We start from the raw sequence: 26,629 nt of genomic DNA on the forward strand, positions 1-26,629 counted from the left end.
ATTCAAAAAACATGCATGGCAGACCGATTGAACATTCCTAATTGTCCCGAGATGTGAGTGTGAGCACAGATGGTTCTTTGTCTCTGTGTGCCCTGCAATTGGCTGACAACATATTCAGGGTGTGCACCGCCTAGTGCCCGAAGACGGCTTGGATGGATTCCAGCACCCCCCACGACCGTAATGAGGAATATGCGGTACGGATAATGGATGGATGGATGGATGGATGGATGGATGGATGGATGGATGGATGGATGGATGGATGGATGGAACCCCCGATCTTGCACATGCAAATACAAGATTCTATACTTGAACGCACATAGCACTTGTACAGTGGAATTCAATGACTGTATGCAGCGTAATGCAGAGTATGCTGCACATTACTTAGTGCAGTATTAATAGGCCAGTGAGTGTTGGTATATAAACTGAATCTTTTTGAAATAAAAATCTGAATAAAAATCAAGCTTTTACCTTCTTGACTTATTGGACAGCTGCTTGAATCTATCGAGACTTGCCAAGAAAATTCCAGTCTCACAGTACCTTCATTCACTATCTGTACTCTGCACATGAAAAAAAGATATGGAATTTCATAAGAAATGTGAACGTGGAGGAAAATTACAGCATTAATATACTGTATAGGCTGATTCATTCCGAAGCAAAATTAATATGGGGCTGTTTTGTCATTGTCAAAAGGATTTCACGTATTTGCCCGAAAATAAGATGGTGTTTTTTTGCATTGAATGAAGACTGAAAAGGGTCGTTTCATATTCGAGGTCGAGAGATGATACCCATTCAGGATGTGAGATAACGTCAGATATCATTAAAGCGACTGCTGAACAAAGAATAAATATGAAAATAGCGGTAGCACGTAGAGGAAAAGTAAAAAATAGCCGTAGGAAATAAAGCAGAGATAGCAACAAATGGAGAAATATAGCGAGAATCTGGAGAGAAGTGGTTTGAAGATTGGCCAGGTTAACCAGCAGCTGAGAGAAGTTATGATGTAAACTTCAAGATGATTGTGATAAACAATTACAAAGCAATTGTGAAATATGGTGTCACAGAGTGTCATGTTTGGAGGAGGAGAGCTCAAAAAGAGCCCCTAAAAAATCTCATGGGTCAAAGAAGAGCTTTCCGTGGTCCTCATATCGGCCGCTGCGAAGAACTTGTAAAACTTCACGTTAGTGCACTTATTGCAATGTTGTTGTTTTATCACAATGGATTGGTTAATTTACATTTCAAAAACCAGAAGTCATTCATTTAGGAATGTGATTGCACTTGGGTTTACATATTTAAATGTTCAGACATTAAGATTTGAATGAGGCAAAATAACATGCTTTTTCTCTCAAATATATTATTAGAATCATCTGTTTCAGATGGGTAGTAATTATTTTCTTTATCAAAATAAATTAGGCGTTCAAAAAAGCTTTTTTTTTTTCAAACTTGAGTCTTGAAAATGAGGGGTTCGTCTTATAGTTAGGGCCGTCTTATATCCGGGCCAAGAAGGTATATGTATTATGAACACTTGAAATGTCTCTAGGAGAGATAAGAGATCAACTTACTGGTGAGTGCTGCTTTGGAAAGCCAAGGTGTCTTTAAATCGGATATTTGTTGTGTTGCATCTAAACTTCACAAAGTCACATATTGCACTGACACGTAAATGCAAATCCCAATCTGAGCCCTTGACCACGGAGCAACCTGGCTCACAATGTTGTTTCTGTGCATAGATAAACAGATGCAGTTGTGTACGGAGATGCAAAATGTTTCCATTTTCAAGAAATGAAATAGCATGTGTACCTTATTCCTTCCAGTTTGTTGTGGCTGTGTCAATAAACCCTGTGTTGTCTTCTTTCGGTCATCCCAGTCCGGAACCTGATCCAGTGGCAGCTGGAATGTCACCTGACAAATCTTGCATGTAATTAGCTGTCTTGTTAGTGTCACTCGTCCTTTGGCGCAGAAGATCACTGTCACTTCCTTAGAGCAGCCTGCATGGAGGTGACCAACCTTTCCACGTGAAATATAAGAGAAATATAAACATTATGATCGCGGGAAGTTATAGAAGAACATACAGGCTCCGGTTTATTCAAGACCTTGATTTGGATAAGTGGTACAGAAAATCCATATGAATGCAAATGCTAATTCTGAACCAGTTTCAGTTGTCTATGCACAAAAGCAGTAAATAAATAATAAACAACCAATCAATCAATGTATATTAGAATTTGAGAGCAGTCTTCTCGACAGTGTTTACCTGTGGTGAAAAGGTGAGATTGGAGTCCTCAGAGGGCCACTCAAATCTGACCACCTGGTCGCTGCTACTATGATTCATCAAAGTGAAAGTTTCTTTGACTGGACAAGCAACATTGCAGTGACCAAAACTGAGCAAGTCAGAATAATCTGTGGAGACACAAAAGATGGTGTATTACATTTAAAATTGTGATCATTCAATTAACTTCCTTGGCACATAGTTTGTGTGGCTATGACTTGGCAGCCAGGCTGTATAGCATCCCTGTGCATCATTGTCTGAAACACTAATCTAAAAGGTAAAAACCAGTATGCTGAACCATCCATCCATCATTTTTATATAAAATAAAAAAAGATTCTTCTGTGAGGTTTGTGGAAACCAATTAATACTACTTAAAAAAAAAAAAAAATATATATATATATATATATATATATATATATATATATATATATATATATATATATATATATATATATATATATATATATATATATATATATATATATATATATATATATATATATATATATACACACACACAGTAAAGTCTCGTTATATCGATATCGGATATATCGATAGTTCGATAGTCCCGGTTATATCGCTACTATTTCTATGCACGCACGGAGAAAATTACATGCAAACAGGGTCTGATATATCGATAGTCCCGGTTATATCGATATTTTTTCGGACTCCCTTGAATATCGATATAACGAGACTTTACTGTATATATATATATATATATAATATATATATATATATATATATATATATATATATATATATATATATATATATATATATATATATATATATATATATATATAAAATTTATTTATTTTTTTGTATGGTACAATCTCGCAATTGTACTGCCCCCTAGTCTTAGGGGTCGTTTGTTCTTACAACATTTTAACTCTTACCTTCCTCATCATAGTTAGGATTCATTTCTCTGGGCGGCTTTCTGAGGTTGTCAAGACTGACAAGTTGCTGGTAAGCCTCTCCAGTCACTTGGATTGTAGTATTGCTGTAAAGGCTGCCCTTCACTTGCACTGAAATCTTGTCATCCACCTTCAGAGGTTTGTTTGAAGTGAAAGTGACCTCAAATTCAACCTTCTCGTTTACCTCAAGTTTCAAGCAAGCTCTGTGAACTAACCGAAGCGCTGTTGAGAAGAACAGCTGAATTAAAACCAATGTAATCATTGTAAAGGTGTCTTTATTTGGTAAATAAAAACACAAACAAGTGGACAGCATCATAATTTTGACACAGATTGGATTGGTAGGGTCATAGATTCAATACAGTGCACACCAATAAAAGTCTTGATATTCACAGGCAAATTACCCTTTACGGAAAATTTCAATGAAAAGAATTATTAGTATGATGATAATTATTACCAGAGTCAAGGGTGTCCTCAAATTGAGAGAAGTTGATAGTCCCGCATTTGTTTTCAGGAAATGCTCTGAGTGTTAACACATTGTGTTTATCCGTCATGTCAATCTGGACCTATATGCAAAAAAACAAAACAAAGAAAAACAGTGACTGTAAAGTGTCCTTAAGAGTTTTGAATGGCGCTTAGAAATGTATTAATTATTATTATTATTATTATTATTATTATTATTATTATTATTATTATTATTATTATTATTATTAAGGCAAACATGATTTTTGTTTCATAAATGATATATTTCGTTTAAATGTTGGCACACAATATTGACAATCAAATGAAGCAAGAAAACAAGGTTATGTTTTCTCACCTGAGCTGGTACAGTGCCATCATTTAATAGCACCAAGGGAAGCGTATGAGTACGTCCTAATAATGTCCGTCTAAACAGCAGGGCTGGGTTTGATTTACTGGCCGGACGTATCACAGACACAACCGGCAGACATCCTTCACCAATTATATCAAACTCCAGGACCTTGCTCTTTAAGTTTGTTGTTATTCTTTAACAAAGAGAGGGGGCAAAACTTGAATGAACATGCCTCTTAGAAATGATTCAAAGGATTTAAAAAAAACATGATAACATCCTGAAACTATACCTGCTGCTTTTATCGAATGTAGCCTCAAACACAGCATTGTAAATATGCATCGTATGTGGCGTGAAGCTTAAAGATGTGAATGCTTGGGATTGGCCGGGAACAAACAGTGTTGGAGAAGACAATTCAAAAACATCGACATTGCCAGATATCTGGAGGAAAATAATCAATCACAACAATGATCAGAATCAGAATCAGAATACCTTTATTTATATTTATCATTTGATGCATTCTTCAATTAGAATGTATCCTTCCACAGAATCGAGAGATGTTTACCTTAATGCCAACATATCTGATGCTCAAATTGAGCGTGTATGGCACCTTGCTGTTATTGGTGAGTTTTAAGCGAGCTTGAGAAGTTTGTCCCACGAGAATTTTGTTGAAAATGAGCTTGTTGTCATCCAGAACAAAAACTTGTTCAGCACTGAAAAATTGTTCCAATGTTAACTCACTGGCGCTTTGACATATATGGTGCTCCTCAAAGATAGAGGCCATGTCCAATACGATGCCTTCATTACAAAAAAAAAAGAAAAAAATAGTCAATTCATGAAGAGAAAACCAAGAGAAGACAGAATAGAATACACTTTATCACTGCACCTCCTTCTAGGGCCCTTAGTACATAGCCGTCAATAGATACTTAAATTGTCTGGTTCCTGGCCCCAAAAGTCGGACAATGTGCAACTCAACCAGCGAAAGTCAACGTCTGATCTCGAAGTAAATGATTATATCCACATTTGAAAGATGATGGATGGTAAATAGAGGAAATAGAATGATGACCTATGAACTTGATATGGAACTCATTGTGACTAGTCCAAATCCTGATAATGCTGACAAATAAAACAAAAATGATAAAGCCCACCAATGTGAGGTGGAGGATGAATATTTGAGAGAATTTTTTTGTACATAAAGTAGAAAATGACTGAAGACTTTAGGGCAGTGGTTCTTAATCTAGTTGGAGGCACCAAACCCCACCAGCTTCATATGTTAATTCACCGAACCCTTCTTTAATAAAAAATTAACAATTTTTTGACCGGTTCACAAAATGAATTGAGTTGCTCAACTTGGCATTGCAAATCAGTAGATGGGACGCTGACACACGTCACGTTCTGCGATACATGTAAATGCGTGTTTTACATATTCATCTGACCACTTTCTTTTTTTGCCCGACATAGTTAGCATGGATTAAAATATTTGGAAGGAGTCTCACTCAGACACATATACAGAACCTCTTCAAGCAGTCTGATAGGAAGTCTCACTCTGCTGCATTCACCAGCGACGTTAAAGCGGACCGTAGGAAATCTAAGAGCAGGACGATTTCAATGACTGTGCCCACTAACTGCAGACTAGACTGAGGGGTGGACCTCTGCGGCGGAGGATCCACCGAACCCCAGAGACCGACTCACCGAACCCCTAGTGTTCAATCGGATTGGTCCCGCGACCCTAATGAGGAATAAGCGGTACGGAAAATGGATGAATGGATAGTCTCGCAGCAGAGAAATTTACATTTTACAGCAGCAAAGTTCTGAAAGGAAGATGAAAGGAATGAAAGAAGTAGAAAAATAAAATACATGAGCTGCTGAAAAGGCATCCACTCTCGCAGCACTATTTTGAAGTCAAAAGAACAAAAATAAATAATATGACAACAAAAACAATATGATATCACAAAGAGAGTAATTCTTAAGCACTTTCTATATCCTCTTGGCAGTTCTAGATGAAAGAGGAGAGGATCAAAGCATCATTTTCACCAGTGGATCATTGACGTCATGGTGGAATATGCACGTCGACTAAAAGCTAAATGTTGAAAGCAAACATGAAGCTGTAGCATCCATTAACGAAAAGAGATTGTCTCACATCTCCAATCGAACCCAGTTTAAGAACGACTGCTTCAGGGTCTGGTCATGAAAAATGACAGGGAACATCTTACATTGCGAAATTTACTATATTTTCTAAGGCGCACTCAAAAGCCTTGATTTTCTTCAAAAGATGACACTGCGCCCGATACGCAGGTGCGCCTTATATTTGAAGCAATATTGACCCACAAGAGGTCTGGCAACTACTGTCAGCAGCCACGACTCATTTTCCCTCTGTAGAAGTAATGTGTGGTTCATGCTGGGATATATAAAACGTAATTCCAGCCTTCACTCTAATGTTTTATAATGTGATGTGCCTTATACTGTATATGGAAAACCTTTTTAAACATGTCATTCATTGAAGGTGCCCTTTATATTCTGGTGCGACTTATACATACTGTATATGGAAAAAGTTTGATAATACACCATTCAATGGGAGTGCGCCTTATACACCGGAAAATATGGTATATTTTTCTTTCCATGTCTGTTGGTGACAGTTTCAGACTGTAACCAATTAAATCACTTCACAACGGTTTCCCTGGGAAGTTGTTCAAACAGAGTTTGAATAAAATATGTTCAGCTTTCGAGGGCTTATTGGAGGGCAGGCCGAAAATTAAAAGGCTAGTTCTTTGCGTAGGAATGTACATTTTTGAGATAATTGTGCTCCTTCAATTAAGATCTGGTATGAAGCCACAAAAAGTATCGATACTTAGGGCTCAACAATTTTAAGAGGTAAGAGTGACTCCAAGCAGTTCTCACCTGGCCTACAAATTTCAGCTATCAGTTTGTATGGTATGCCGTCTGGGTGGTCTGAGGGGTCACGACCACTGATGTCTATGAGCAAATTCTGGCTCCAGCTGCCGAGCTGTTCAGCGATACATTCAACTGTCACTGCCTGCCGCATCCTTGGTTGCATCGTTCCCGTGCAAGGAAACACCGCAAATACCCCTGTGCTGAGTCGATTCTGAATTGTAGAAAAAGAAAAGGTCAGTATTCAAAATATCTGGAAAACCCATCGATGACTTTCTTATACTGTGTAGCCTATGTGTGGACAGCATCAAAGATGAATTGAACTACATGAGACACGCAGTATCAGACAGATCCTTTACATTTTAAATGTATGTTAATTTGAGATTCTTTAAAATTTGTGAATATACAGTATATCAGTTGATGGCCAATGTCTTCATAACTGGAGGTCATCAACGTTCATTAATAAATTTGTCAACAGTATGCATCAAACTCTGATCACTGCAGAAGACAATTGCATGTATTACAACTCGATTTTTTTAAATATATATTTATAAAACATCCGACTTGCGCTGGTGTAGCTGTGGAGGGCAGTTTCTAATCGACATTTGCATGCTTTGATCTCCTGCATGGGATCAAGTTTCTCCTTCCATCATATCAAAAAACTGTGCACCTCTCAACTGTCGTTTTTAAAGAGAATGAAAAGAGCTGGTTCCATTGGCAGTAAATAAAGTCACTTCTATTGTGATCACACCTAAAATAGTACAACTTTTATGTTGTAAATTACGGCACCCAAACAAAGTTGAGTCCTCGCTTCCGACCTGACATGCACTGGGCCAGAAAACAAGAGTCTAATGTATTTAGCTTATGTTAACCGACACATACTGGGACACATAAAGTAGCAATCGTTCGCTAACAACATTAGCTTCGATCCTATTATTGAAAGCAGAAGTTTTGACAACATTTTGAGAACGGTTGGTCTGTAGCCACAAAGGGACATATGTATTGTGCCGGTCCCAAGCCCTGGATGTTTATGTCATTTGTGACTGAACATGGGGGACACAATACGCTATTTGAATCACTAAAAGCATAACAATTTGCATCAAACATTGCCCATTGACTTATTTCCATGTGGCGTCTCTCACCTGCGAGACGTTTGTGTCTTTCTGAAAGGACTCACTCCTCATTTTGGTCCCGGGTGTATGAGACTTGTCTGAAGTGCTCTCACGAGTGGCTTTCTTTCCACTGTGACCGGCACAAAATGACACCAAATACAATTTAGCGTTATACAGTATTTCCTCTGATGGGGCACAGATTATGCACAGACAAAGTAAAACACAATCATGTACACTGCACAGAAATATTTGTGTTAATCTGCTGTCATGCCGTGGTGCTGCCCTACCCCTGCCTTGTTCGAGGGCAAATGCCGATGCCCACACAGGAGATAGTGTAATGGGTCTCAAATATTCCGTTATTTTCAATGATGAAGTTCTGACTTTTCTTGGAGCCATAAACAAGAGGACCAAAATTGATGTCACATGAAGGTGAGATCGTGTACCTAGAGCAAATTAAAAAATATACATGTTGTAATCATTCTAAAACCAAAATGATGTTTCTGCCATGTCTAAAACAAGCATTTTATTACTGTCACATATTTTTTGAACAAAATGTTGAAAACAATGTTGAAAATTGAAATTAAACCTGGAAAAGACGGACTGGACTGTAACATTGATGGGCAAAATGGCTACAATATGTCCTCCATCCCCAATGCTTGGTTCAATTACCTGCAGAAGACAAGTGCAATTTCTTACATCACCACTTCAAATTGTTCATGTACTTTTTTTAAATCAGTGAGGACATTTGAACAACATTCATAGGTGAAACTGTACCGGTACATTATGTGTCATCATAAATCGCTGTCTGCTCTCTGCAGAGTGAGCTCATTTCTACCCATATTTTTCCAGGCTCTCCACTGCACTACTGAACACAGGATCTGCTGTGTGTAAGCATAATTGCGTCTATCACGACACATATATCCCCCACTATAATCTAGTAGTTGCTGCTGACAACTCAATATAAACTAGGTCATTAAGAGCTGGATTTTTTTTTGCCTTAGAAGCTGCTCCACAATGACACTAATACCTGAATTGTAAGCCACTGCCATCAATACTCAGTCTTTACGACTCATCCATTCATTCATCTAATCCGCTTTACCCTCACAAGTATTGCGGGTGGTGCTGGAGCCTATCCCAGCTGTCTTAGGGTAGTAGGTGTGGGGCACCCTAAATTGGTTGACAGGCAATTGCACGGCAGACACAGACGGACAACCATCCGCGCTCACACTCACACTATTGAGTGTTCAATCAGCCTGTCATGTCTGTTTTTTTTTTCTCGAATTTCTGGGAGGAAACCAGAATACCCAGAGAAAACTCACACAGGCACTGGGAGAGCATGCAAACCCCACACATGAATGAACTCCAACCTATGACCTCTGTACTATGAGGTGCTAAAACATTCCACCAGGCGGCCGGTCTTTATACACTCAGTGCAAGATCTCTGATAAATGAAAAAAAAACAGATGTATTAGAATTACAACTGGATGGAAATCACTGTTCATGATTGAAATCTCTCGCTTCAGTTGAGATCATTCACATACTTATAATCAGGAAGAGAGTAAAATAATCAAAGTATGTAAGTTTTTGCAGAACTGTACGCAATTGAAAGAGGTGGACTTCCCTTTATATACATGTTATTTTTGCACCCACACACACACGCATGCGTGTGTGTGTGTGTGTGTGTGTGTGTGTGTGTGTGTGTGTGTGTGTGTGTGTGTGTGTGTGTGTGTGTGTGTGTGTGTGTGTGCGTGTGTATTTGTGTGTGTGTGTGTGTGCGTGCGTTTAGTGGATGTCTGCAGTAGTCTTACCTGACAGGAAAGGACAGGCTTGTCTGTGACGGAGACTTCCTTCTTGGGTTTGCAGACAATCTGAATTGATGTGTACTTTTTACGAGGAATTAAGGTACCAGTTGCAGGCGACATTGTGAAGGCTGAGATTAAGTTTGGGTTTTTGTCCCCAACTAAAATTCTTGTTTAGAAAAAAAAAGATGGAGTCTCAACAGTAATGTAGAATTACAACGGTAGTAATGCAGTATTACAGAGGCACACATTAAATACAGACGAGACTCACTTGTATACAAATTCATATTTTCCTTGGTTTTTCAGTTTGATGGTACGTTCTACCTCTTCATAGACTTTTATAGTTCCAAAATCCAGACAGCCATCTGCCACAAATTATTAGATTGATTATTAACCTGGAAAAACTATGCCATATCTTCATCTCAAAAAAATATTTTTCATATTGTGTACTTTCAACTCTTTAGAGCTGTACCTGGCGTGATGTCCATAGCTATATCAAAGCCTTCTGCAGAGACCTGTATTTTGTCAGTGTATAAAACACCCAAAATATTTTCTGCATCTGAAACCTGGGAGAGAAAAAAATATATATATATGTATATACATCTCATACATATCATGGGTGAAACTGACCTGCTTAATAACACTCCCAATCCTTCCATAATTGTAATTTACCTCAAGGCGTAATTGCTTTTTAATATTCAATGGCTTTTTGGCCAAAAAGTGCATTGTCAAAAGAAGGGAAGTGTTGGGTAAAACAACACTGTGGTCTTGAGATACACTGAATTCATCGCCTAGTTCCTCTAATCCATGAAGCCTCCAAGATATTGGCAGAGGAGTCCTGTTGTGAAGCTTCACACTTCGACTCTCCTGCCTTTAGTGCAGAAGACACAGAGTTTCATTTCGATATTATGATAGATAAAGCTTCTGATGGATGGGAAACAGGGCAGATTGTTGGAAAAGCAACTCTACCTGTGGAGTAAAACCCTGTTGAAATTCATCCGCTTGCTTTCGAGCTCCAGCTCTGGTTTTACGCCCAAGCATGAGAGTGAGATGGTGAAAATCTCTGGATTATCCTTGACACAGCACACAATACTGTCCTTGATTTCTCCCGGAGTTGTTGGGTAAGCCCAGACCGTCAACTCCTGAGAAGGTAGAATAATCATCCAATATAATATGAAAATGGACACATCAAATATAATGCGAAAACAGACATACAGTAAAAGTTTTTCATATTACGTTAAGAGAATCCTTATATTAAAACAATACATTGCATTAAGTGTCTATTCTCAGTTTCAGATGAAGGGTATGTCCCCAAAGATGATATTGATACTCGTTAAGAGCAACGTAAAAAGCAGAAAGATGTTGAGGTGTGAGAAATAACCAATTGGAACATGGAAAAAACAACCCGAACCATTGCACAAACCCTGGAAATAGACAATACAACCGTGACCAAAAAAAAAAAAGAAAGCACTGGTGCATTAAAGCTCAGATGGCCAATGGCTAGCAGAAGTCAAAAATAAATAAATAAATAATTACATAAATAAATAAATGGTGCCTCATCATTTTCCTGTAGTGATAGATCAGAGAAGTGGCAAGTGAACACAATGATTTTTATGAGGCAATTTGAAGTGACAGTAAACATATTACCTGCTCCTGGTCAGGTTGTAGAATCATGATGGGAGGATCCAACATATATGTCATGGCCTGTGTGTCATTTTGGAAATGGAACTGAATCTCAGCCTCAAGTCCGGAATTATTTTTGATCATCATTCTCTCTGTGTTTTCTGGGTACCGATTGTCTTTGTACCTGTAAACAGGCATATCCAAATCATGTGCTGCAGGGAAAAAAATCCAGCCTCATTGCTCTTCTCGTGCACCTGTCTCTGGTCTTGCTGCAGAGTAATGGTCCAAACTCATAGAATCCAGGATTGATGACGTATGTCCTCTTGATCCCCTGGATGAATTTTGGCACATCTCGACAATAGGGAAAAAGAACTCTGGGGAAAAATAAGTGATTAATAAATATTTCCTCATTAATATGCAGTGTATATTATCGGCTCAATCCGTAAACAGTAGCAATTTCTTTGTTTTATCTTCCAACTACAGTGTAATTTTACAGATAGTAGAAACATATTGTAGTGAAAAACAAGTCGCATCATTACAGCTCAATAAGTACAATATCAGTGTCTGAAACACATGACAAAAAGTTAGTGGACACCCGGGCAGACAACTCTGAAAAATTGCCCGCCCGGCCATAAAGTTGCCTGCCCAATTTTTCACAACTTAGAACACATAAAGACATCTAATCGCCAAAAAATACATAAAAACATTGTTGCGAAGTTTAAAGGGTTTTTTAAAATTAAGGAAGTACCAACCACAAATGCTCCCGTGCCTAATTTATGGGAAATATACCTTGCTGAAGATTTAGCTCCAGTTGCCATTTGTCGTCATGGTGTACAATGCAGCATATGCATTGTGTTGTCTGTTCAACGGTACATGGACTCCACTTTCTCGGCGGCTTTCAATACTCTGAAGTACACTTTTCAGTCAGGGTGTAGTCCGAAGCTTCTCATTGGCTGCCGGTGCCGAGTATGCAAGTGTACTTTAAAGTTTTGCAAGCCGCTGAGAAAGTGGCGTCCACGCGGCTCGTAGTGTTTTGTTTGTAGCTTTTGCTTTATTGAGTAAAACAAACGTTTGATTTGAAAAGAAAAAACACTTTTTTTCTTGAAGAAGTTGTCGGCCATCTGGGCCGAGATGTTTTCAAAGTTGTACGCCCGACGTAAAAGTTGTACGTCCCGGGCCACCGGGCAGACGCTATTTCAAACACTGTCAATATAATGCTGTACATTTTTAATTATAAATGACTGACTTGTAGTCTTTGCAGAAGGATGGAAATGTGCAGATTCCTTTGCAGAGAAGCTGATAGACTTTGTGAGTCCCGAGTATCTCAAAGTTGAAGGTCTGTTCAAATTTTCCAGGGGAGCTGGAGTAAAACCATATCTTCAACACCACTTGTCCATTCGCTGGAACAACCCAGCGAAATGTTGTGAGGCTGCACACAAAGACACAAACACATGGAGCCCCGATATAGTCAGATGACAACTATATTTGCCAAATATATTAGTATTGCTTGTTCGCTCTTGCTGATAATGTGTGCAAAATAATATGTTGAGCAAAAGGATTTGGATGCGTTACGGGAAGAGCAGAAAACGCAAGTGTTAAAGGACAAGCAGATTACCTAAATTACATAACATTTTAAATTTTGATTATTCTCAAAAAGTTTGGGGAAGCCAGCAATGCTTTGCTCAAATTAACTGAATCCAAGTGCTAGGCAATTCAATGTACAAGTAGCGGTATATGTCCCTCCTCTACTGTACTACATTTAAAACGAGCCAACTGCTGTAATCTGACACATTTAGAAATAATTGTTCATTAATACACAGGTCCCTTTTCTATAAAATAAATACAGTAAATATTTGTTTTTTAAATTGCACAATAGGGCGGACCAGAAGTTGATTGGTTAGTGCATTGACTCGTCACAGTCCTAAAACAGTTCTCCACAGCACTCATCGAATCAACCCTGTGTTCTTCCATCATGGTTTGTTTTGGGGCTGCCACAAAACAGGACAAAATCTGACTGCAATTGACAGTCAAGACGGCAGAAAAATCATTGGCACCTCCCTTCCCACTCTTGAGAACATGCACACCAGATGAACCAAGACAAGGGTATGGAAAATCATACTAGACCCCCAGCACCCTGCCCATCCCCTTTTCCATCTACTCCCCTCAGGCAAGCGCGAACTATCCATACGCACCAAATCCAGCAAACAATTAAACAGCTTTTTTTCCCTTGAGCCATTAACTCCCTAAAAATTAACCCAAATCGTCGTGTATAGCGGCACATGCAATTTTTGGATTGGATATGCCTTTATTAGTCTCACAGTGGAGAAATTTACATTTCACAGCAGCAAAGTGATGAAAGGAATGAAAGTAGAAAAACAAAATACATGAGCTGCTGGAATTTTGCATAATCATGTGGAACAAACAGCAAGCCATGGTTCACTCCCAAACTCAGGCAGCTTAGGAAAGAGAAAGAATTCGCATTTAAAAGCGGCGATCGAGCAGTTTACAAACTCGCCCGAAACAGGCTGACGAAGGAAATTAACATCGCAAAGAAAAGTTATGCGGAGAGGCTTAACAAACAGTTCTCCGCTAACGACTCTGCATCGGTGTGGAATAGCCTGAAAGCAATAACAAATTATCGTTTACCTTCCCCCCAAGCAGTGTACAACAATGGTATGGCTGATGAGTTAAATACATACTTTTGCCGATTTGAAAAGGACACCACCATTTCCCCGGTCTGCCCACCATTACCAGAAACTACCGTATCTCCGCCCTCTGCCCTACAGATCCACGAACTGGACGTTAGACGGCTCTTCAAGCAGCAAAAGATCAAGAAAGCTGCAGGACCTGACAGAGTGTCCCCCTCCTGCCTGAGAGTCTGCGCTGACCAGCTGGCTCCGGTCTTCACACAAATCTTCAACAGATCCCTGGAGCAGTGTGAAGTCCCATCCTGCTTCAAACAGTCTACTATTGTCCCAGTTCCAAAGAAACCAGCACCCTCGGGATTGAACGACTATAGACCTGTCGCTCTGACGTCTGTGGTCATGAAGTCCTTTGAACGCCTCGTGCTGAAACACCTAAAGAACATCACCGGACCTCTGCCAGATCCTCTTCAGTTTGCCTACCGGGCAAACAGGTCTGTGGAGGATGCAGTCAACATCGGACTGCACCACATCCTCGACCACCTTGACAACACAGGAACCTACGCAAGGATCCTGTTTGTGGACTACAGCTCTGCGTTCAATACCATCATCCCAGAACTCCTCATCCCCAAACTTCTCCAGCTTGGTGTGTCCCCCACGATCTGCCAGTGGACCCTCAGCTTCCTGACAGGACGGACACAACAGGTCAGACTGGGAAATATATCATCCACAACACGAACCACGAGCACTGGAGCCCCGCAGGGATGCGTCCTCTCTCCATTGCTCTTCTCTCTCTACACGAACGACTGCACCTCAACGCACCCAGCTGTCAAATTCATAAAGTTCGCAGACGACACCACGGTCATCGGTCTCATCAAAGACGGCGACGAGTCTGCGTACCGACAACAAGTGGAGCAGCTGGAGCTCTGGTGCAGCCGTCACAACCTGGAGCTGAACACGCTCAAGACAGTTGAGATGATGGTGGCTTCAGGAAACATCCATCACCACAGCTACCCCTCACACTATCCAACTGCCTGGTGTCAACCGTTGAGACCTTCAAGTTCCTGGGAATCACAGTCTCCCAGGACATGAAGTGGGAGGTCAACACCAACTCTATCCTGAAAAAGGCCCAACAGAGAATGTACTTCCTGAGGCTGCTAAAGAAGCATGGCCTGCCACAGGAGGTGCTGCAACATTTCTACACGGCTGTCATCGAATCCATCCTGTGTTCTTCCATCACCGTTTGGTTCGGGGCCGCCACAAAAATGGACAAAATCCGACTTCAACGGACAGTTAGGACGGCGGAAAAAATCATTGGCACCGCCCTACCCACTCTCGAGGACTTGCACACTGCAAGAATCCAAACTAGGGCGCGGAAAATCCTACTGGACCCTCCGCACCCTGCCCACCACCTTTTCCAGCTACTCCCCTCAGGCAGGCGCTACCGATCCATGCGCACCAAATCCAGCAGACATTTAAACAGCTTCTTCCCCCAAGCCATTAACTCTTTGAACTCTTTCAACAGTAGCCAAAATGGAACTGTATAGTGCCACTTAGCAGTTTTTTTGACAACGATACTAGTGCAGCGTGTTCTACCGGAAACAAATTCCTTGTGTGTCCTACATACTTGGCAATAAAGATGATTCTGATTCTGATTGTGATTCTGATTACCGCTATCATTTTTCTCCAATTCTATATGCGCTTGAACCACTTTCACTTATCTACACTGTATATTCCACAGCACCAGATAATTTAAAGCACTCTGCACTTTGTCTCACAGCTGTCATTGGGAGGAAACACTGCAGAATCGTACACTTCATATATATATATTTCATGATGTCCTTCCATAGTTATTTGTTATGTCGTTGTTATGATGATATTAGTGCAGCATGTATGAGAGGAGACAAATTCCTTGTGTGTTCTACATAGTGGGCCAATAGAGATGATTCTGATTCTGAATTCATACTGCAGAAGTCCCGGGCTCAAATTCCAGCTCCATCCTCCCTGTGTGGAGTGTGCATGTTCTCGACGTGCCTGCGTGGGTTTCCTCCGGTTCCTCTGGTTTTCTTCCACATTCAAAAACATGCATGGCAAGCTCATGGTACATTCTAGATTTCCCCTTGGTGTGATTGCGAGCATGAATGGTTCTCTCATTGTGCCATGTGATTGGCGGGCAACCAATTTGAGGTGGTTTGAAGTTGCTTCCAATGCACACTATCCAACAATTTGCAATCCACAGCAATGTGTATACATTAAGAAAACAGCAAATTTAGCCATTGGGCTGGACCATAAAAAGTGTAAATTAAATGGAATGTTTTTCTTTGTTGTTGTTTTACCTCTGGTTGCGTTTCAGCTCCACACTTGCATTGTGGGGATCTTGTTCTGTGAGATCAGGTGTCGAAGACACAAGTGCCGAAGTTAAAGTTTGTTCCAAACCTTTGGCTTTTGGAAGGGCAGCAGGTCTTTTGACACTCTTCTGACTTTCTCTGCCCTTCTTATCTTTTTCCTTCATTAGCTTTGCACTTGCTCTGCGACCTTTTGGTGTCTGTTAGACACAAAGACATACAATATAACAATGTAATTTCAGTCATTCATTCATTTGTTCCTTTATTTTTAACATCACACCACACAGGGTAGACCACAAACAATAACGCATGCAAGGAACGATTGCAGCGTGATGTAGACACATACTACTACTACTACATAGTCAGCATGATATTTCAATTGAAAAGGGGATACATACGTTCAAATTGGTTGTATACACATACATTCGAACAGAATTAGCGGGAACATTTTGTTGATGAAAGAAAATCCCTTAAGGGCAATTTAAATAGTTTTATAATGATCATGCAATGATAAAACTACCTTATCAATTTTGAATTGCGGTTCAACAGAAACATTTCAAAGATTCCTGAGAGGCTTGGAAATAAATGACTATGCTTCATTCATAGTCATCTGTTTTTTTTTTTTTTTTTTTTTTTTTTGGGGGGGGGGGGGGCGATTTTTGAATCAGCTTTTTTTATTTTTTACTTTTGCTTTTGTTTGTTAAAATAAGGTGTCCTGGCAGTAAAATGTGATGAAAATCCTCTTTGAAAAAACCCTGGAATATGCCTCATTTTTTTATTTTTCAGTTTATCATGTCATCAGGTAACAGCGGGTATCATGTTTGTTGCATGAAGGGTTTAATTTGTTATTTGAAAACTTACTAAAATGCGACAGGAATAGCCTTATCAGAGATAGCGGAAACACAAGACTAAAATTTGGATTTTTATACTACTATACCTGCATAAAGAACCTTGGTAAAGTCTCTCTCTCTCATCTCATTTTCCGTACCGCTTATTCCTCATTAGGGTCGCGGGGGATGCTGGAGCCTATCTCAGCTGTCTTCGGGCACGAGGCGGGGGACACCCTGAATTGGTTGCCAGCCAATCGCAGGGCACACAAAGACATACAACAGTCACTCTCACACTCACACCTAGGGACAATTTGGAGTGGTCAATCTGCCTGCCATGCATGTTTTTGGAGTGTGGGAGGAAACCGGAGGGCCCGGAGAAAACCCACGCGGGTCCGGGGAGAACATGCAAACTCCACACAGGGAGGCCGGACCGGGACGCGGGACCGCTGTGAAGCCGGTGTGCTAACCACTCGACTACCGGGCCGCCCCACCTTGGTAACGTGCATAATTAAAATAATTGCCATGGATAAAAATTGACAATTTCAAAGTGTAAAATAAATGGACAAGTGCAACTACATCACAGATTTCTTAAAATGGTAGACAAAAGCATGCTTGACTTTAGTGTGTATGTGTGTGTGTGCGTGCGCACGTGTGTGAGAGAGTGGGTGTGTGCGTGCGTGTAAGTGATTGAATGCCAACTCTCACTGGAGTCAACAAGTTGACAGACAGGAAAAGAAAGCATGCTGATGTACACTCAGGCAAATGACAATCAATTGAATTAAAAATAAACAAAAAATCACTCACAATCTAAGCACATCAATGAACTATGGCCATATTTATTTCAAATTTCATCCATCCATCCACTTACTCATTCGCATTTAAAATAAGCAATATGCAAACCAATTCCATCGAAGTAAAGACGTAAAACTTAAGTAAAAACAAAATTGTCACGTGCGAGTTGACAGCGGGGGCTGCCTCTCCCTGCCGCCCTCCACTTGCTGTCAATTCTCTAATCACGGACACGGGGCATTTATACGGGTCGCGTTCACCTCGCTCGTGCCGGATTATTGACTGACCTCGTATCTCGACCGTATCTTGGACTATTTCTACGGTGCGTGCGTTTGCCGGTCCGAGGTGTTTACCCGCGTCCCGTGAATTATTATAATCTTCCGGGATTGCAAACTTTTGCACCCCCGTGTGCCATTTGCTTTTTAAGCGCAGTAGTTGGGTCGGATCACCCCCTACTTCCCTACTCGCTGTGTTTTTAGATTTATTTCATTTGTTATATTCCTGGTCCGCGTGTTTCTCTGACCAGCACCTTTTGTTCGAGAATAAAACATCCTGCAAGGTCGTCCGTCTCTGTCGTCTGCATTTAAATCCCACATTCCCCTACGTTCCGACGAGTCAGCCTCCGTCATCCTCGTTCGGAGAGTGACAAAAACACAGTGATTTGCAATCAATCCATAATGTATTTAAATTAATACACTCTAAAGACAAGCTGCCGCTGCTCACCCGCAGAAAAAATAACCTGTGACTGTAAAGTGTCCTTGAGCATTTTGAAAGGCGCTTATAAATGAAATGTATTATTATTATTATTATTATTATTATTATTATTATTATTATTATTATTATTATTAGTAGTAGTAGTAGTAGTAGTAGTAGTAGTAGTAGTAGTAGTAGTAGTAATAGTAGTAGTAGTATATAGTGCTGAAACTATCGTTTTTAGGATCATGTATAATATACATGATCCAACATGCGTAGTAAGAGAAAAACGCGATTGTAAATTATTATATTGTGGACTTGGTTGAACTGAGTTTGTGTGTGTAAGACAGTGTTCTTTGTTGAAAATGTGCCTGTGGTTTTAGTACGTCAGGAGTCAATTTCGGATATACGTATTTGTTGATTTTCTATTTCAAATGTGATATTCATAATAAATCTGCCTGAGCAGAGGTTTGTGTGTGTGAGGGATGGGGTGATGTTCATGTGTGCCCATCTGTATAATGTGGCTCTGTAGTAACATCGTAAAAAATGTGGCTGTTAGTCTCTGACTGGTTGGCCACCCCTGATGTATATTCATGTTCTCCCTAACTTTGCTATTAGCATCCCTTGGACCACAGGGCACAACATTAGTCATGGAAATGACGGCCAAAGCAGTCTCGCATGTTTCTTTATTTGAACCTGCAGAATCTCAGAAGCCTTAGCTACTAAAGAACACCAGTTTTTTTGTACATGCACAGGCGAGCCCATGCGTCATCACAATGGAATACAATAGCTCTTTCATTCATCATTATGGTAAGAAATATCATGATCGGGATTTGTTGAGGGATAAAAACTTCCTCCCCAAAGCTGAATGATTCCAACAAAGCTGTGACAACATACAGTATATTATGAAAGATGATGTAATTATTGATACATTTTATCAGGACGAATGTCAGAAACCCTTGATCAAGACAGAGTGAAACTATTGTTTGAACATAATCTCAATGTTTTGTAAATGCTGTGTAGTGGAAATTCTGCTCAGCATAAAAACGTGAATGTGCATTTGCAAAGTTTACCTTGATCGATTGTACATCTTCATCGTCTTCCTCTTTTCTCTCATCCCGTTCATCTCCAGCAGAACGACTCAGAAAGGTAAAACAGTTACAGTTCAGCTGTCTTTTATTCCGCTCCCTATTTTTGGGTAGATGGATCACTGAGAATATAATAGGTGGAGGGATAGAAAGTGTGCCCTCTCCTAAACCAAGCTCATCAAGTACCTATGGAATTTGAAGAAGGGAACCCAAAGGTAAGAACAGGAACTGATGCATATTAAATGCAGCAAACAAAGTGGTATCTGTTGGCTCCACCTCATGTAGTGGAGGCAGGTCCTTCCTTCGGAGCAATTCCAATACATCTGGATAGACTTTGCCTGTTAGTTTAAGACTGATGTGAGGGATGATTATTGGTTTTTCTGCTGCCTTTTCTGCTTTGGCTGGGTCCGTTTGATTGTTTGGGGATGGGATCTTGCTGGTGGATTTTTTGTTCTTCTTTGGTGCATGGGCCTGTTCAAATGGACCATTGAATTATGAAGGTGAATTTTGTCAGAAGAGTGAAAGTTTCAGATAATTTAGCCACAAGGGAGCACAATCCAGTGTCTTTTTGTGCCTGTCCCAAGCCCAGAGAAATATAAAGGGTTGTGTCAGGAAAGGCATCCCATGTAAAATATGGGGCAAAAAAACATGTGAATCAAACCTTTGACTCTTATGCCGGATCGGTCGTGGCCCAGGTTAACAACGACCGCCATCAGTGCTGCTGACGTACAAGGTGGTGGAAAACTGTTGTTCAAAGGAGGAGGGAAGTGTGCCCTTAGGAAAAGAGAGAAATGGAAGGCCAAGAGTATCGGACTGAGAGTAGGGACTTTGAATTTTGGAACAATGACAGGAAAAAGTAGAGTTGGTTGACATGATGCAGAGGGGGAAGGTAGACATACTGTGTGTCCAGGAGACAAGGTGAAAAGGGAGCAATGCTAGAAGCTTAGGTTCATGGTTCAAGTTGTTTTATCATGGTGTAGACAGAAAGAGAATGGAGTTGGGGTTATCTGGAAAGACGAGTTTGTTAGGATTGTCTTAGAAGTAAAAACAGTATCAGATAGAATGATGAGTCTGAAGCTAGAAATTGAATGTGGGTATGTCCCATAAGTAGGATGTGAGGTTGGACTTTGATGAAGTCATACAGAACATCCCTAGAAGTGAGATAATTGTAATTGGTGGAGACTTCAATTGACATGTTGACGCAGGAAACAAAGATGTTAACTTCGCTAAGAGGATGGAAATAGCTAATGTTAATACTGTCCTTAAGAAGACAAAGGAAAATAAGGTGACTAATAAGAGTGGAGGCAGGAGTACACAGGTAGACTACATTTTGCATAGGCGGTGCCAGCTGAAGGAAATCAGTGACTGCGAAGTAGTGGTTTGTGTTATTCTAGCCAGACATTTTAGGTAGGTGGTGTTGTAGGATGACACTGGTGGTGAAGAAGATGAAGAAGCCAAAAGCAGAGCAGAGGACAACATGGTGGAAGTTGAAAAAGGAAGCGTGCCGCATGACTTTCAGGAAGGAGTTGAGACAAGCACTGGGTGGGCAGGAGGTCATTTCAGATGACTGGCAAACTCCAGTGAGCATGATCAGAGAGACATTTAATTTCCAAGCGCCTTTCAGAACACCCAAGGACACTTTACAATAAAAATCCACAAAACAATAGAACCATAAATAAAATGATAAATAATAAAATAGCTGATTGAACGAGACCATGAATGCAATTTTAAACAGATGGATTTTGAGGTGGGATTTGAAAGTAGGAAGGCTGTCCAAATTACGGATGTTGTTTGGAAGTGAATTCCAGAGTTTGGGAGCAGAGCATCTGAAAGCTCTGCACCCCATTGTGGTGATACGGGCAGAAGGCACATAGAGGTGAGGGGAGGATGAGGATCTGAGGGACAGAGAGGGAACGGAGATTTGAAGAAGGTCAGACAGATAGGGGTTGGGGGGAAAGGTTATGGATGGCTTAGAATGTAAACAGAAGTATTTTGAATTCAATACGAAGTTTGATAGGGAGCCAGTGGAGCTGCAGGAAGACAGGGGTGATGTGGTGAAAGGAAGGGGTTTTAGGAACTTTGGACTAGTTGGAGTTTATGGAGAAATTGTTGATTGACACCAAAAAGAGTTGAGTTACAATAGTCGATGCGGGAGGTGACGAGACTGTGGATAAGGAGAGCAGCGGTATGAGGGGTGAGATAGGGACGGAGACGATTGATATTACGGAGGTGGAAATATGCAGACCGAGTTATGTTATTTATATGGGAGTGGAAAGATAGTGAGCTATCGAAGATGACACTCAGGCTCTTGAACTGAAGGGACGGGGACACGGTTGAACTGTCAGTGGTAAGAGAGAAACTGTTTGCTTTGTGTAGGGTGGATTTGGCACCGACAAGGAGAAGTTTAGTTTTTTTTCGCTGTTAAACTTGAGAAAGTTATGGGAAAACCAGGATTTAATTTCTGAGAGGCAAATTGAAAGGGATGAAGGTGGAAGAGAGGCGTCGGGTTTACTGGAGAGGAAGAGTTGGGTGTCATCCGCGAAGCAGTGAAAGTGAATGCAAAAATTGTGAAAAATATTGCCATGAGGAAGAAGGTAGGTAAAGAGAAGGGGCCCCAGGACAGACCCTTGGGGCACACCAGACGACACAGGAGAGGACCGTGAGGTGAAGGAGTTAATTTGGATAAACTATGAGCATGGCAATGTATTAACAGGTACCAGTTGTTGATGGCAAGATGGAAAGAGTACTTTGAACAATTAATGAATGAGGAAAATGAGAAAGAACAAAGAGTAAAAGATGTGACTTTTGTGAACCAGGATGTAGCAAAGATTAGCAAAAATGAAGTGAGGAGGGCGCTGAAGAGGATGAAGAGTGGAAAGGCACTTGGGCCTGATGAGTTACCAATGGAGGTATGGGAGTTTCTAGGAGAGGTGGCAGTGGTGTTTCTGACTGGGTTGTTCAACATGATCTTAAAGGACAACCGACGTCTCCGGACAAGTTGTGTCCATAATTTGTAAAATGGCTTCAAATGACTTCTACTGAGCGTATCTTAATAAGATTACATCGCATATAGCTATATTTTACGTTTTAAGACTCGCGCTGAATATTCAGGAAGTCTTGTTTTTGAGTTGGTGACGAGTCCGTACGTGATGTCACTAAAGGAACGCCCCTGATCAAAAAAAAGAGACATTGTAGCAGTCCTTCCATCACGTCAATGTATTTTGCTGTACTTGTTTGGTCTGAAAACCTCGTGTTGCGCCAGAAGAGGGCGTCCAAGCTCCATGGAAGGAATTTATAAGCCTGTGTAAACGGGCTGATTGATTCCTCACAACAGCTTGGTGGCCATTTTGTGCCTCTATTTGGGTGAGACATTTCCCCCCAATGTTGCCTCAAAATGGCATGGAATAAATTCTTTAATCAATTTCAAACATGTATGCTTTCCTCTTCAGAACTATTTTAATCAAATTCATAACTGGATGTGTAACAAAAAAGCATATTCTCCGAATCTGAAGCCATTGTTTTGATTCTCCAGCAATGCATTGGCGTCTTGGCGTGACGTCACGAACTGGGGGCGGGACTTCCAGTTTCAAATTGAAGTTCTTTTTAGACACTTTAAGTCATTTTTATTGATGTTTTGCATTTGAATAAAAAATATACTGCGTGTTTTGGATATTTTAGATGCTCTAAAACGTTTTTCTGATGTCAGTTAGGAAACAAAAAAGTGACGTCGGTTGTCCTTTAAATGGTGATAAGATGCCTGAAGAATGGAGGCAAAGTGTACTCATGATCATGTTTAAGAACAAAGGAGATGTGCAGGGTTGTAGTAACTACAGAGGAATACATTTGATTCGCCATACAATGAAACTATGGGAAAGAGTAGTTGAAGCTAGACTGCTAGAGCAGAAGTGAGCATTTGTGAACATCAGTATGGTTTCATGCTAAAAAGTGTACGACAGATGCAGTATTTTCTTTAAGGATGCTGATTGCGAAATACAGTGAAGGTCAGAAGGAATTGCATTGTGTATTTGTAGATCTACAGAAAGCATATGACAGGGTGCCCAGAGAAAAATTGTGGTATTGCATGAGGAAGTGACACAGGAGTATGTCAGAGCGCTGAAGGACATGGTACAAGGACAAGGAACAATGACTGTGAGACAGTGAGGTTTGCTGTCGGTGTGACGGAAGAATTCAAAGTGTAGGTGGGACTGCACTAGTGGTCAGCTCTGAGCCTCTTCTTATTCGCTCTGGTGAGGCACAGGCTGAAAGACCAAGTTAGACAGGAATCTCCTTGGACAATGATGTTTGCAGATGACATTGTGATGTGTAGCGAGAACAGGGAATAAGTCGAGGAGAAACTAGAGAGGTGGAGGTTTTCCCTGGAAAGGAGGGGAATGAAGGTGAGTCGCAGCAAGACAGAATATATGTGTGAATGAGGGGGACCCAAATATAAGAGTGAGGTTGCAGTAAGAAGAGATAAAGAAGTTGGAGGATTTTAAGTACTTGAGGTTAACTGTCCAGAGCAATGGAGAGTGTGGAAAAGAGGTGTGTGGAAGTGTGTGGAGAGAGAAGTGTGTGGAAGAGTGTGGAAAAGAAGCGTGACCAGGCAGGCTGGAACAGCTGGAGAAAAATGTCAGGTGTGATGTGTGATTGAAGAGTTTCATCAAGGATGAAAGGACAGGTGTATAAAACTGCGGTGAGCACAGTCATGATGTTTGGATTGGAGACAGAGCTGGAGGTAGCAGAGAGGAAATTGTTGAGATTTTCTTTGGGAGTGACCAGGTTGTATAGGATCAGGAATGAGTACATCAAATGGACAACTCAATTAGAGTTTTTGGAAAGAAAGTCAGCAGGCCAGACTGACATGATTTGGACATTTCCAGAGGAGAGAGTGTCAATACATTGGGAGAAGGATGCTGAGTCTTGAACTGCCAGGCATGAGACCAAGAGAAAGACCAAGGAGGAGGTTTATGGATGTTGTAAGAGAGGACATGAAGGTAGCTGGTGTGAGAGAAGAAGATGCACAAAACAGGGTTAGATGGAGGACACTAATTCTGTGTGGTGACACCTAAAGAGAAAAGCCGAAAGGAAAAGAAGTGAAAGTTTCAGATCATGGAATTTGTCAAATCCATAGAGTATCAATTCATATGTTTAAGAATACTGACATATATTAGCATAATTAGAGCTAAAACAAAAGATCAAAACGTAACCGGTGATTGTTAAGTGTCCTTGAGAGTTTTGAAAGGCGCTTATAAATGAAATGTATTATTATTAAAAACAACCACCTGCTTCTCTGCTGGATGCTCCTCTTGGGCTGGTAGAGGATCCTGACCAGGTAGTGGGACTCGCAACAACCCGTTCACACGGTCCCAATGATTAAGTATGTGGTCCACTTGGGTCTGGCACTTTTCATATGCAGTGAACATACTGTGCAGCTTATTCACCGGAGGCTTGACAAAAGGATGACACAGAATAACAGAAATGAAGTATCAGGAAGTTGATTCTACAGTTATTTGAATATTCTGTAAATCATAGATCCATCAACTCTAAATTGTATCCGAACATGTGTACTGGATTGACGAAGTCATTTTCAAGTTGACTTGGTGCTGAGAGGTGGGGACAATCACATTAAACGTACCATATCTGTTGCTTGATCAGACTCCATGTCTCTCATGCTGTCTTCTTTACTCTTTTCTTCTTTGCCTTGCTTTCCTAAATCAATAAAGAGAATTGACAAGACAATACAACATATACAGAATAATACAATTAATGGATGGGTGGATATATACAGTAAACCCCCGTTTACGCGGTTACTGGGTACTAGGAACACCCTCATCCCGCCCCCACAGCCCTCCTCGATGAATATATTCATGTGCAATTGTTTGTGAATACCAGCATGGTTAAAATATGTAAACAGTATTGATACTAAATATATTTGAGACACAGACTATAGAAGTACACACAACTACTTAAATGTTTAAATAAAAAACGCAATACAGTCATTAATATTCTTCAGCATTGTCTTCATGCAGCTGCGACAGTGTAGCCTGCATTAGCCTCCAGCAACCTGCTGGGCAGATACTTTGCTCTTCTCACAGCCAATGCGGTAAGGTAAGCGGGCGCAGAGACAAGTGCTGCTTTGTTGCTTTCCGTCCGAGACGTGCTGCTTTTTTCATACAAACCCAATCTCTCTCTCTCTCTCTCTCTCTCTCTCTCTCTCTCTCTCTCTCTCTCTCTCTCTCTCTCTCTCTCTCTCTCTCTCTCTCTCTCTCTCTCTCTCTCTCTCTCTCTCTCTCATTTTGTAAATGTGTTGGCACCGTCGTTGGAAGGTTGATCTCGCTTGTCCACTTGGGATTCTTTTGAGGATGACATTCGAGGAGCGGCCATTGCACTCGATGGCTAAAGGGACAAAAACATTTCAAATTGGATTGCTGATATTTGACGTTAACATAATACAGTCTGTTATCATTAAAGGACAACCGACATCTCCGGACAAGTTGTGTCCATAATTTGTAAAATGGCTTCAAATGACTTCTACTGAGCGTATTTTAAAAAGATTCCACCGCATATAGCTATATTTTACATTTTAAGACTTGCGCTGAATATTCAGGAAGTCTTGTTTTTGAGTTGGTGACGAGTCCGTACGTGACATCACGAAAGGAACGCCCCCTGACCGAAAAAAGACACATTGTAGCAGTCCTTCCATCACGTCAATGTATTTTGCTGTATTGTTTGGTCTGAAAACCTTGTTGCACCCAAAAGCCGCCAGAAGAGGGTGTCCAAGCTCCATATAAGGAATTTATCAGCCTGTGGAAACGGAGGTGGCCATAGGAGGTCGCCATTTTG

At 40.7% G+C, this 26,629-nt stretch overlaps 1 protein-coding gene across 1 annotated transcript in view; it reads right to left on the minus strand.

Annotated features, from left to right (window-relative positions):
* The window catches only part of hydin (HYDIN axonemal central pair apparatus protein), a 73,321-nt gene that overhangs the window by 13,012 nt on the left and 33,680 nt on the right, over positions 1 to 26,629 (minus strand). The window contains 27 exon segments of the mRNA XM_088997454.1: positions 469 to 557; positions 1,557 to 1,711; positions 1,792 to 1,998; positions 2,243 to 2,388; positions 3,154 to 3,393; positions 3,626 to 3,734; positions 3,986 to 4,172; positions 4,269 to 4,417; positions 4,542 to 4,774; positions 6,875 to 7,079; positions 8,008 to 8,107; positions 8,265 to 8,420; positions 8,564 to 8,646; positions 9,786 to 9,945; positions 10,048 to 10,141; positions 10,249 to 10,342; positions 10,449 to 10,647; positions 10,746 to 10,918; positions 11,424 to 11,583; positions 11,654 to 11,773; positions 12,646 to 12,828; positions 16,378 to 16,586; positions 19,772 to 19,972; positions 20,063 to 20,257; positions 25,069 to 25,233; positions 25,422 to 25,495; positions 26,101 to 26,182. Coding sequence (XP_088853580.1) covers positions 469 to 557; positions 1,557 to 1,711; positions 1,792 to 1,998; positions 2,243 to 2,388; positions 3,154 to 3,393; positions 3,626 to 3,734; positions 3,986 to 4,172; positions 4,269 to 4,417; positions 4,542 to 4,774; positions 6,875 to 7,079; positions 8,008 to 8,107; positions 8,265 to 8,420; positions 8,564 to 8,646; positions 9,786 to 9,945; positions 10,048 to 10,141; positions 10,249 to 10,342; positions 10,449 to 10,647; positions 10,746 to 10,918; positions 11,424 to 11,583; positions 11,654 to 11,773; positions 12,646 to 12,828; positions 16,378 to 16,586; positions 19,772 to 19,972; positions 20,063 to 20,257; positions 25,069 to 25,233; positions 25,422 to 25,495; positions 26,101 to 26,182 — 4,168 coding nt within the window.

The sequence above is a fragment of the Hippocampus bargibanti genome, linkage group LG05, assembly GCF_051943395.1.
Source record: "Hippocampus bargibanti isolate YZ-2025 linkage group LG05, ASM5194339v1, whole genome shotgun sequence".
Taxonomy (NCBI): Eukaryota; Metazoa; Chordata; class Actinopteri; order Syngnathiformes; family Syngnathidae; genus Hippocampus; species Hippocampus bargibanti.